This window comes from Budorcas taxicolor, chromosome 2, assembly GCF_023091745.1.
Source record: "Budorcas taxicolor isolate Tak-1 chromosome 2, Takin1.1, whole genome shotgun sequence".
Taxonomy (NCBI): domain Eukaryota; kingdom Metazoa; phylum Chordata; class Mammalia; order Artiodactyla; family Bovidae; genus Budorcas; species Budorcas taxicolor.
Window position 1 is genome coordinate 132,378,636 of NC_068911.1, and position 12,486 is coordinate 132,391,121.

At 39.5% G+C, this 12,486-nt stretch overlaps 1 protein-coding gene across 1 annotated transcript in view; it reads right to left on the reverse strand.

The window, feature by feature from the left end:
• The window catches only part of SATB2 (SATB homeobox 2), a 195,525-nt gene that overhangs the window by 48,784 nt on the left and 134,255 nt on the right, over positions 1-12,486 (reverse strand). Inside the window, exon 7 of the mRNA XM_052635479.1 lies at positions 3,194-3,406. Within this exon, the coding sequence (XP_052491439.1) occupies positions 3,194-3,406 (213 nt within the window). The remainder of the gene's footprint in view (positions 1-3,193; positions 3,407-12,486) is intronic.

A 12,486-nucleotide genomic window follows, 5' to 3' on the forward strand; every position in this document is an offset into this window, starting at 1 on the left:
AAAGCACAAGTTCATAGACCACTGTGCTACTCTGCCTCCAAAACCTCCAGTTTACACTGGTGCTGTTTTTATACTTTTCTTCTTGCCCTGGAGTTTGAGGTCTTCCCATAACACTCTAATCCTCTCCCATCTTTTTCAAGAAGACTCCTTTTTCTTCTTTAAACTTCTAGTTAATCCAGAGTGTTTTCCCTACTGAGTGCATGTTTTAGCATACCATTTCTGCCTTTCTCAATGCAGGTTTTTTCATTAGCCTCACTGACTTAACATCATGTTAACTAACTGATCAAATCTTTTCTGGAATACTGACAGCTAAAGTCAAAGCACAGAAATATATGCTCAGGGCCCCAGACCTTGGAATCAGAATAATCAGAACTGAAATCCTAACTCTACCAATCACTTATATTACCTTACATGAGATATTTAACCTACCCAAACCTCAGTTTCCTTATCTGTAAAATGGGAACAACAATGCAAAATGGTGAGGATCCAAATCCATGCAAAATGTTCACAATACATGATACAATAAGTGCTCAATAAATGACCATTCTTATCCTTTTCTGTTGCTTTGTTATCAATAAATGCACTGAAGAATACTGGCCAGTTGAAGGATTATTAGAAGAGACTGTAGGGGTTGAAGTTGAAATTTCTTCAATTTGTTTTAAACCAGTAATAAAGTGCTATTGGGTCTGGAAAATAATCTCCATGGACCTATGCAAGACCTTGTGTGTGTGTGCCCTGGAATGCTGGCTCCAACTCAAAGACTGAACCAGTGGCACCTCTCTGACATTTGTTTGCACAATGAAAGCCTTACAGTAATCTGTATCTACACCACTGAGATGGTTCTGTAAAGGATTTTGGTTAAGTAGATAATCATGAAATGTTTTAAACATCTTTAATAATTCTCTCAGTGCTTAACCAGCAGAAAAAGAAGGATGTTCCAGACAATGTAAAAATGTCAGTGCCATGACCATGTTCTCAAATATATTTTGAGAAAAATATTTAACATTTATTTTCAAAAATCTCCAAACTGTGAAATTAAATGATCAATTTCCCTGTTAAACTTGTCTCTAAAAGGACACCTTTATCTAGGAATTTTCTAAATGGGATTTTCTTCTGCTCAAAAAAAACAAAATATTGGCCTTAACTGTGTAGCCTTGTAAGTTGGTCTGGCTCTGAAAGCTACCAGGTCTTTGAAAAGATGCCTAAGATATAATCTTGTTAGAAAAATATTATGAAGGAGTGGAAAACAAAACACACAGACATGTGTGATTTTCTAACAAGAAGGAGTGACTTTCTGAGAAAAGTTGCCCAGTTAAATGGCCATGAAGCATGGCTGGATTCTTCTGTAATAGCTTAATGGGCTTCAAAAGTGGCAAAAATGTTGGTGAATTTAATAGAAGTAAATATTAGTGCAAATTAACAACTCACCCAACTCAATAGCTCAACATGTATGCCCCAAAATTTAAAAAAATAAAAGTAAAAAAACTTGGCTTCACTGGTCCAAAGTAAGCAGTCAAGCGTCTTAGTTTTGGTTTAACAGTAACTAAAATTCATAATTCACTAAGGTCTAAGTATCACAATTTGGCAGTTCATGATAGAAAATGATCTTCAATTAAAAATCTATTGCAGAGTGTAAAAATATAAAGAGAGTTAAGATGTGTGAAAAAAAAAAATGAATGTACTTGAAAAAGCTCAAATATTTCTATTAGAATAAAATTCTGCTTAATCAGTTCCTTAGACCTTGCCAGAAAACAAACTCCTAAACCCAAAACTATATGTATCTAAGCCAAAAAAAAAAAAATCACATTTCAGCATACCCAATTTTCTGATTTGTACAAATGTACAACTGTTAAATATTTGGTTTGAAAACTATAACTCAAGAAGGAACTTGAAACCATGCCAGCAACAGTAAATGAGATGACTACTATAAATCCGCTGATGAGTAAAAGTTTACGGGAAGCACTGTGTGTGTGCGTGCTTAGTCGCTAAGTCGTGTCTTACTGTGACCCCAGGATTGTAGCCCGCCAGGGTTCTCTGTCCATGGGCTTTCCCAGGTAAGAATACTGGAGTTGCCATCCTTTTCAAGGAGATCTATCTGACCCAGGGACTGAACACGAGTCTCTTGTGTCTCCTGCACTGGCAGGCAGATTCTTTACCACTTATCCACCTGAGAAGCCTAAGGGAAGTAGCTGTGCTGTGCTTAGAAGTCTCTCAGTCGTGTCCTAGTCTTTGCAACCCCGTGGACTGTAGCCCATCAGGCTCCTCTGTCCATGGGGATCCTCCAGGCAAGAATACTGGAGTGGGTTGCCATGCCCTCCTCCAGGGGGATCTCCTCAACCCAGGGATCAAACACAGGACTCCTGCATTGCAGGTGGATTCTTTACCATCTGAGCCGCCAGGGAAGCCCTAGAAGGGAAGTAGGGAGTGGGCTAAGAAGGAGTGTGCTCAGATCTGAGTTGGAGATGACTCTTGGCTACTTGAGAACTTGACCCTTCAGTTAACATCTTTAAAGCACACACTACTATTAACAGATGTATGCATTTGCAGAAGGACCTGAGAACAGAGTGCTGTTAAAGTGCGGATGAAAGAAGGATGGAAAGCTGAGCCAGGATCCTGTGGGAATCACTGCAGGAAAGAGAACATGGTCTACCTTCCCACCATTTTCTACAGAGTCACTGAATGAGCTCGCAGTCGTTGTGATCTAGCCACAGCATATGCCTGCTTCCGTCACACAGGTTCCTCACGGATTTCGTTTCTTTCAGGTTCCATTAAGCAGAACTCGGACTACTCTAGCTGTCCCCAGCCCCCAACTACTCTATCTCCATCCAAATAAATACATAATTGGAGGAAGAGCAGTGTGCTGCCTATGCAAACTTAGCCTCAACACTAATCCCCTAGTTCCTTCTTTGATAACCAACCAACTCTATGCAGACATCTAGCGGTTATCCTTCCACCCACCCCCGCCACATATGGAAGAATGGGACTTTTTTAAAAGGAGAGAAATGGCATGGATGATACAGTAGAGGATAACCACTAGTATAGGGTCAGAGGTTCACATTCTCTAACCCACATGTTCAGCAGATTAAGAAGTCCTAGAATTATATCTCTTAGGTTTTGAGGGAAAACAAAGTATCAGTGAAGGCAAGATGTTTCTAAGGCAAAGAGTGAAAAGTCAGTGGAGGGAATATCTCACCTGAGGGGTTCGGGAGGAGCTGGGACTGCTGGAGGCTGACGAGACCATGCTCACATTGGGGTTCATGCTCCGCTCTCTCTCATCCTGGTATATGCGGTCCCGCTCCACTTCAGGCAGGTTGAGGAAATTCTGCATGGCTCTCAGGTTTACTAAAAGAGACTGAGATGCTGTCCGAGGGTCTTCTTCCTTCCGCAGAATCTCAGACAACAACCCCTGATTAAAAGGAAAAAAAAAAAAAAAAGTAGGCCACGTTACATATGCAGGTATGTGGTGCGGCTTCTGTCTGGAGCACCCCACCCCTGCACCCTTCCCCTTTGTTTGGTATAACCAGCTGGCTGTGATGTCAAGAACCTCGGTCTAATTCCTGACAATTCTCAAGCAAGAAGATTTGGAGGGATTGTGCTTGGCTCCTGGGGGCTCTGCGTTATTTTGAACCATTCTATTCTGACACTTTATCATCACTGTAATAATCAGCAGTGTACAGAGATGCCAGCTAGCAAGGTAGGCGCTTGGGAAGAATTGTGAAACTGCAATTACCACCAGGTGCCTCCTACAAGTATTTCAGGAACTGTTAGAACTCTCTCTGCTTGAAACTGGGAACACTTGGCAGTCCTGCTCAGCTTTACAAATCTGCCAAGTTTGGTAAATTTAGTTCCGACATTTAAACAGCATGGGAGATTTACATCGACTTAAAAAAAAAAAGTTTGGCTGAATTTCTGTGTGACCGGCCACTGTTTTCAATATAGATGTTACTTGTGGGGAAAAAAAAAAAAAAGACACAAAGCAAGTGGCTCTAACTTGTGTTAACCCTCTATCAGCTTCCCAATCCACACACTTAATAGCTTTCCTTGCATGTGTACCAGAGGGCACCCAAACCTTTTTATGAGATGCCCTCATGGGGACACTCCAATTCCACCACTGAAGCGACAAAGTGTGGCTGCAGTCGGGTGAAGGGCCACAGCACACCTCAGAGAACACCATGATAGGCTCAGATACCTTCTGACTATGTGACAAATCCAAACAGAATGCTTTACACAGAAACTTAATGTTTTTGTGTGCTTTGCTCACAGAGAACTCCAAAAGAAAAGACAAATGCTGACAAGTCGAAAGAAAAGTAGTATGGACTCAAGAAAAAGGCTAGAGACCTGAGTTTGGACGTCACAGTACTTGAGGCAAAAGCGGATCCATTTCCATCCTGCATGTGCAGGTGTGCTCAGCTGCTCAGTTGTGGCTGACTCTTTGGGAACCTGTGGCCTGCAGCCCTCCAGGCTCCTCTGATCGTGGGATTTCCCAGGCAAGAATACTGGAGTTGCCATTTCCTTCTCCAGGGAATCTTCCTGACCTAGGGATTGAATTTGGGTCTCCTGCATTGGCAGGTGGATTCTTCACCACTGAGCCACCTGGGAAGCCCCTCCATTCTGCACACTTGTTAGATTATCACGTAAAGGCATTCCCAGGTAACATCCCTTCTCAGGGCAATATGAGATCAGGCCCTAGGATGATACCTCAGAAAGAGCTGAGCTGTTAACTTCTGAGTCTTACAAGAGATGGAGATAACCCCAAATTCTAAAAAGTAGATGCCAAAGACATTTCCACTTAGGGGAATATTAATGCAAAGAAATACTATCAGATTTGTAATCTCTGGCTAAATAGGCCATGTTTGGCCAATAGGCCAAAAGGCATTGGATATAAAAGAAACACACTACTACCTCTAGTTGGCCAACAATCCTCAGGGTAAGGTAGGCAAATTTTTTTTTAGAAAGTAATATATTATAAGATGGTGAACCAAATGTCACAGGAATATACATCACATAGTTACCAGCACTCCAGGAGGTAATCACAACCCAAAACACCATTTAAGACAATTTTACTATAAGAAACTTACAAAAGGTATGCCATCTGATAGTTCTGCCAATTTGGTTGTCATTACTTTGATTAGAAAAGTCTTTATAAATAGGAATAAAATAGGCCATACAATGAAGCTAGAAAAAAATGTTAACAAGTGTGTGTCTGCATGCATACATGCCCAAGGAAAGGCCAAGATAGGGCAGGTATATAAAACTACCCTACTGGTGAAATGATTCTAAGAAAATCCTGATTTCTTGTCATGTTTTCAGAAAGAAGCAACAAGTGAGACACCTGTCTTCCAGAAAATGTTGTACAATCTAGGTATTAATTCTCTTTCTGAAATTAAAAGTCAGTTCTGCCTTAAGTTACCCTACTTTCCACTTGGACTAAGCAACCTGAAATATTAATAATGATTTGACTTCCCTGGTGGCTCAGATGGTAAAGCGTCTGTCTACAAGTCAGGAGACCCAGGTTCGATCCCTGGGTTGGGAAGATCCCCTGGAGAAGGAAATGGCAACCCACTCCAGGATTACTGCCTGGAAAATCCCATGGACAGAGGAACCTGGTAGGCTACACTCCATGGGGTCGCAAAGAGTCAGAGACGACTGAGCAACTTCACTTTCACTTTTCTTTCTTGCTTCTAAGACAAAAATCTCCAAATTAATACATGCAGAAGCAAGAGGGATAAGAATTTTCAACACTAATTTCCTATACACACAATGGAATACTATTCGGTCATGAAAAAGAATGAAATACCACCATTTGCAGCAACACAGATGGACCTGGAGATGATCATACTAAGTTAAGTAAGTCCAACAGAGAAAGGCAAACGTCATATCACTTATATGTAGAATTTAAAATATGATACAAATGAACTTGTTTACAAAACAGAAACAGACTCACAGATATAGAAAACAGATTTATGGTTATCAAAGGGGAAAGGGAAAGGGAGGGCTAAATTAGGTGTTTGAGATTGGCAGATGCAAACTGCTATACATAAAATAGACAAACAACAAGGTCCTACTGTATAGCACAGTATCTTGTAATAAGCCACGATGAAAAAGAATATAAAACAGAAAATATGTATGCATACATATATGAATCATTTTGCTGTATACCACAAACTAACACATTGTACATCAATTATACTTCAATAAAATAAAAAATTAAAGTATAAAATACAATCAAGACCAATTTCTAATACTAACAAGATACTAAGATTGGTATTTTCTGAGCTTTCTTTAATGATGAGCTCTACACCTGAAGGACAAGCTGGCACTCACTCCCCTTCTTTCTCTCTCTCTCATGGATATGTGTATATGTATGGCTGAGTCCCTTTGTTGTTCACCTGAAATTATCACAACATGGTTAATCAGCTATACACCAATGCAAAATAAAAAGTTTTTTATAACAGATAAATAATAGTATAAATAATGAGATGAAAAATTAAAACTCTTTATTCCCTGACCTCTCCCCCTCCAAAAAAATAAGTAACTTTAGCATTTTACTAAATGTCAGACTTCCAAATTTGGAAAAGCTTTAGGATATGCATGGATATATTCTTTATCCTGGTTATGATGATTATATGTTAAGATCTCTCAAAGGCAAAGTTTGTAAACTTCTTCTGCGGAATTACTTTCACAAATTGTGGAGGATATTACGGCAAAGATCTTGTGTGTAAAATACTGAAACAACAAAAAAATATTGTTCTCATGGACCAGGTTCAAAACTGTAAGTCTGTTTATTCCTAATCAATAAAAAACAAAATCACTCTGAAGGTCAGAGTTCTTTTATTTACTTTTTGTTCAGCGTGGTTTACCTTTTTCTCCCCACATGGAAATTGTGGAGTTCCTACCCCTGCATTTTTCACATGTTGGACAACCATACAGGGAAATGAATTCATCTCTAAGAAAAATCAAGACAAAGCATCCTTGTAAATGACTGCTCATCAGCATCATTTCCGAAGTGAATGAGACACAATATTTGTATTTTCAGGGGTTGCTGGATATACTGTTGCCTCTGTCTCATTCGCCTAATTGAAGATAAAGTCTCAAACCAACAAGGTGGCCAGTGCCGCCTCCATGAATTGCCCCAGAGAATGAGAACACTGTTCTAAATTATTTACTTCAAGTCTCATCTGTGTAGCCCTGGTCCCAAAGCAGATTCCTTTTACCTCAGACATTTTCAATAACAAGTGGCTAACTGGTAGGCACAAGAAGAGTTTTAGTTGTTTTGTTGAACCTTCTTCGTTTCGGTTATATGCTTATAACTATTTCAACAGCGATTTTTAAAAATATATCCAAAATTCTGCAGGCACATGAATGTAAAGCATGTTTTATTTAATTAGTTTAAAATCATCAAGGGAAAAAAAAAATCAGAAGAAAATGTATGGCATGACTTAAATATACCACAAATCACCCCATCTAATTATCAAGATAAGTAAATGCTTATCATATTGAAACTGTCTTGAATAGAACATAAATTAATAATTTATCCTACATAAATATTTCTAAAGCCCTTGCCCGCAGTTGTCTGGCATTTTAATTATCAACCGGCCAGGGAGGAGGTGTCACTTGGACATTCCCATTATGCAGCCTGAGCTATAGAGAACATGGTGTGGCACCTGGGCACTGAAAATAAAAATACACTTTTATGAAAGGTCATGAATATTGAGAATGTGAAAATGGAGGGAAATTAATAAATTAACCAGGATATTGCTTATTAAAATTTTATATCAGTAATCTTATTAAAACATATTGTAAGTATTGAGTAAAGTGGTCATTAACTATTTTCCTCATCATAGGCAGCAGAGCCTTCTCGAGGGAGAGATTATAAACAATCCTCTCTGTGGTGTTAGCTGAGGTTGTGTAAGACCAAGAAACATGTTGACTGAAAAGGAGTAGAACAAGCCTCTGCACAGGGGAGAAAGGCACCTTCTACCAGAGCTCTTGGGTTACAGGTCACTGACAAAAGAAGGGAATTGGGCAAAAAGAGCCTCTCACTGGCCTTCTCCCTCATCCTTTAATGGAGAGTTTTGTAAGCTCCAAAATACTTCCAGTACCAGCAAACAATACATGAGGCTGGCAGAAAATTCAATAAAAGCAAAATAATTCAAAGTGCAAACAAGAGATAATATAATGCCATCTAGCTTCATTGCTAATACAGGTTATCTCTAAAGACAAAACAAAGAGTTGGGGCCAGGAATTCCCTGGTCGTCCAGTGGTTAGGACTTTAACCACTGTTAGAGCTTTCACTGTGGTGAGCACAGGATTGAGCCCTGGTTAGGGAACTAAAATCCTGCAAGCCATACAATGTGACCAACAACAACAAGAACAACAACAACAACAAAAACTGGGGCTAATTTTTAAACAGAAAAATCGATATGCTTATGATTTCTAGTATTTTAATAATACTTATTTGTGATCAATTAAATGACCTTAAGAGTTTCTGAATCTGCCATTTCTATTGAAATGCTTTCTTATTTACATTATTATGACTTTCACATTCCTTCAGCAATTTATATAGTTGGCTCCAAATTGCTAGTGTGCAAAATACATGCTCAGAAATATTTGGGAAACATTACCATGACTAGCTCTGTAAAATTTACTTCCAAGGTTGTGCACTAGCCCTTGAAACTTTGTCTGGGACAGGTGAGAAATTACCTTTGATGGGCCTTTAATCTTTTCAGAGCAAGAAGAAAACCCAAGCCTGGGCCAGGTTTTAGGAAATCTGAGCCTGAGCCCATCGGACCTCTCAGCCACTCCAGAAGACACCAAAGGTCATTACTGACTAGATTTTAACAGATACCTCTTTTTCATAACTCTCAGACATTAGTTATTCTCAACAATTAGGCTATATCTCCCAATGATTACCTAGAGAACCCCCAAATTCAATATACATATTGCCAAGGAATGACAGATCAGTCTATTAATTCATTTCTCATTTACAACTTGGAACAAAGCTCATAAGGGAATGGGAGGATTCCCAAGACGTAGATTCTGCTGCCAAGGAGTTTACTATATGGTGGTTTATAGAAGTACAATGTAAAAGATGATGAGTGTCATAAATTTCAGATAGAACTAGTACCATTTCAGTTCAAAAGAGGGTGAACGTATTGCCAACTGCTGGATTCAGGGAAAACATTTTGGAAGAGGCAGTACTTAACTTGGCTGGGATTTGAAATGTACATAATATTAACAGGCAGCCATAGACATAGTGGTGAGGCTAGGCAAAGAGAGAGACTAAGTGAAGGATTGGACAGTATTAGAACATTTGAACAAAAAGAAAGAGCATGATTAATCCAGAATATCAAAAGAAGTTTCTATTTCCTTAAAAGCTTAAAAAAAACACAGTACAAAAATGGGTAAAGCAGTAGAAGACTTTCTGAAGTGAAAATAATACAGTCCACATTAAAAGAATTCTGAACTATTAGAGCATACACAAACTAACCAGTGAACATTACCCCCCAAATGAAGTGATATTAGATAATCTGTTCAGCCTTTTTGTCACCTGCAACAAATTAGGCTTTCAATATGCAAAACATCTTCCTTCCAGAAAAACAAATGATCATGATTCCATTTAATTGTAATTTAATGAGGCATAATTTATTTTTTAAAGTGATATACACCAGGTGTGTGCTGAAAACACTGGCGCAGCCAAACCCTAGTGCTTCTCTTTGCAAAAAGCCTCAAACTAGCCAGAGACTATTTTCATTTCTGTAAGCTACATTTTTGTTCACATATTTGTTATAACATAAACTTTTGAAGTAATTCAACCCTCAAAATACTCATATATCATGTAACACAGGTATCATATCATATGCACACTATATTATAGTTTGAAAATGTTAGGTTTCAATCTAAACAAATGATGCCGCAACCAATAAACAAGGTTAAAAGGCACACACACCCCCATATTACAGATTAAAGTTACAGAAAGTCAGAGGTGGAAGGGGTCTTGGGACCCTTATGGGCTAACCACATATCCTGCCACCCACCATGACCTATCACATACTTCCCTCAGAAGGTGCTCTTCACATTTCACCTCCCCTTCTGCATGCCTATCAGTTAGTCTTAACTAATACAATTCTGAAATGTCTGATTTCAGCTGACATGAGCCAAGAACTAGTATCTTCTTATGAAAACCAGGTGACACCAAATTCTTAGCCTAATCATACAAAGTGAATGCTTCAATTTCAGTGGTTAATGTGCAGTTAGTTGAAGCTGTGAACTCAGTTACTTGACTGAACAGAGTATTGACATCCTCCCCACTGAAAGCTGACCTAATAGAATTGGTTCTTTCCTAATCTCCAGTCTCATTTCCTTCCAGACACTCCTGAGAGGCATTCTCCCCTTGGCTCACAAATATAAACAGGTTTCCCTGGCTCCCATATTCATAATCTACAACCCCACTACAAAGCTGACTGCTGAAATTCATTTGCATTATGTTAAAAACTACTCACCTCCCCCATCACCCCCTAGAGCACTGCTTAGACATGAAGGCAGAGTATTTAGTGTGATTTGAATAAAAGGTATACAGGGCACAACAATGACAATTTGATTTTTATTATTAAAAATGATGTGTTAAATCCTCAAAGAAAATGTCGTTATTGCATTAGTTTAATAAAAGCCTCTCTTTTATTATAATATTTCTTTATTAGCAAAGACAGCCTATGCATATAGCACTTTTATATGATGGGGGTGGATAGAATTGAGCATTTAGAGGGAATCAATGTACTCTGCAAATATAAATGCATATACAAAAGTAACATTTGCAGACAAATGTTCAGGCTGTAGAGATGTATTCTGCAATACACTAAAAGACTATGCATATATCTGTATATGTATATATGCTGCAGTTGGCAATACTTTCTCCCTCCTCTGAAGGGAGATGGCACTAGTTCTATCTTATATTTACGACACTTAGCATCTTTTACATTGTGTAACTATAAAACCTCTTTCTCCCATCATATAGTCAACTCCTTGGGAGTAAAATATGTATATTTTGTGCCTAGTGGTTCAGTTCAGTTCAGTTCAGTCACTCAGTCATGTCCGACTCTCTGTGACCCCATGAATTGCAGCACGCCAGGCCTTCCTGTCCATCACCAACTCCCGGAATTCACTCAGACTCACATCCATCGAGTCAGTGATGCCATCCAGCCATCTCATCCTCTGTCGTCCCCTTCTCCTTCTGCCCTCAATCCCTCCCAGCATCAGAGTCTTTTCCAATGAGTCAACTCTTCTCATGAAGTGGCCAAAATACTGGAGTTTCAGCTTTAGCATCATTCCCTCCAAAGAAATCCCAGGGCTGATCTCCTTCAGAATGGACTGGTTGGATCTCCTTGCAGTCCAAGGGACTCTCAAGAGTTTTCTCCAACATCACAGTTCAAAAGCATCAATTCTTCAGCGCTCAGCCTTCTTCACAGTCCAACTCTCACATCCATACATGACCACAGGAAAAACCATAGCCTTGACTAGACGGACCTTAGTCAGCAAAGTAATGTCTCTGCTTTTGAATATGCTATCTAGGTTGGTCATAACTTTCCTTCCAAGGAGTAAGCGTCTTTTAATTTCATGGCTGCAATCACCATCTGCAGTGAGTTTGGAGCCCAAAAAATAAAGTCTGACACTGTTTCCACTGTTTCCCCATCTATTTCCCATGAAGTGATGGGGCCGGATGCCATGATCTTCGTTTTCTGAATGTTGAGCTTTAAGCCAACTTTTTCACTCTCCCCTTTCACTTTCATCAAGAGGCTTTTTAGTTCCTCTTCACTTTCGGCAATAAGGGTGGTGGCATCTGCATATCTGAGGTTATTGATATTTCTCCCGGCAATCTTGATTCCAGCTTGTGTTTCTTCCAGTCCAGCATTTCTCATGATGTACTCTGCATAGATGTTAAATAAGCCGGGTGACAAAATACAGCCTTGACGTACTCCTTTTCCTATTTGAAACCAGTCTGTTGTTCCATGTCCAGTTCTAACTATTACTTCCTGACCTGCATACAGATTTCTCAAGAGGCAGGTCAGGTGGTCTGGTATTTCCATCTCTTCTCAGAATTTTCCACAGTTTATTGTGATCCACACAGTCAAAGGCTTTGGCATAGTCAATAAAGTAGAAATAGATGTTTTTCTGGAACTCTCTTAGTGGTTAGTTGGGGATATACAGAAATATAGAGCTCTAAGAGGGCACCATATTTTTTTCAGTTTTCTGGAAGTGGGAGTCCCATATTTGCTAAACAGTCAGCAGCTAGCCTGATAGTGAAGTTGCTCAGTCGTGTCCAACTCTTTGAGATTCCATGGACTGTAGCCTACCAGGTTCCTCCCTCCATGGAATTTTCCAGGCAAGAATACTGGAGTGGGTTGCCACTTCCTTCTCCAGGGGATCCTCCCAACCCAGGGACTGAACCCAGGTCTCCCGCATTGTAGGCAGACACTTTGCCATCTGAGC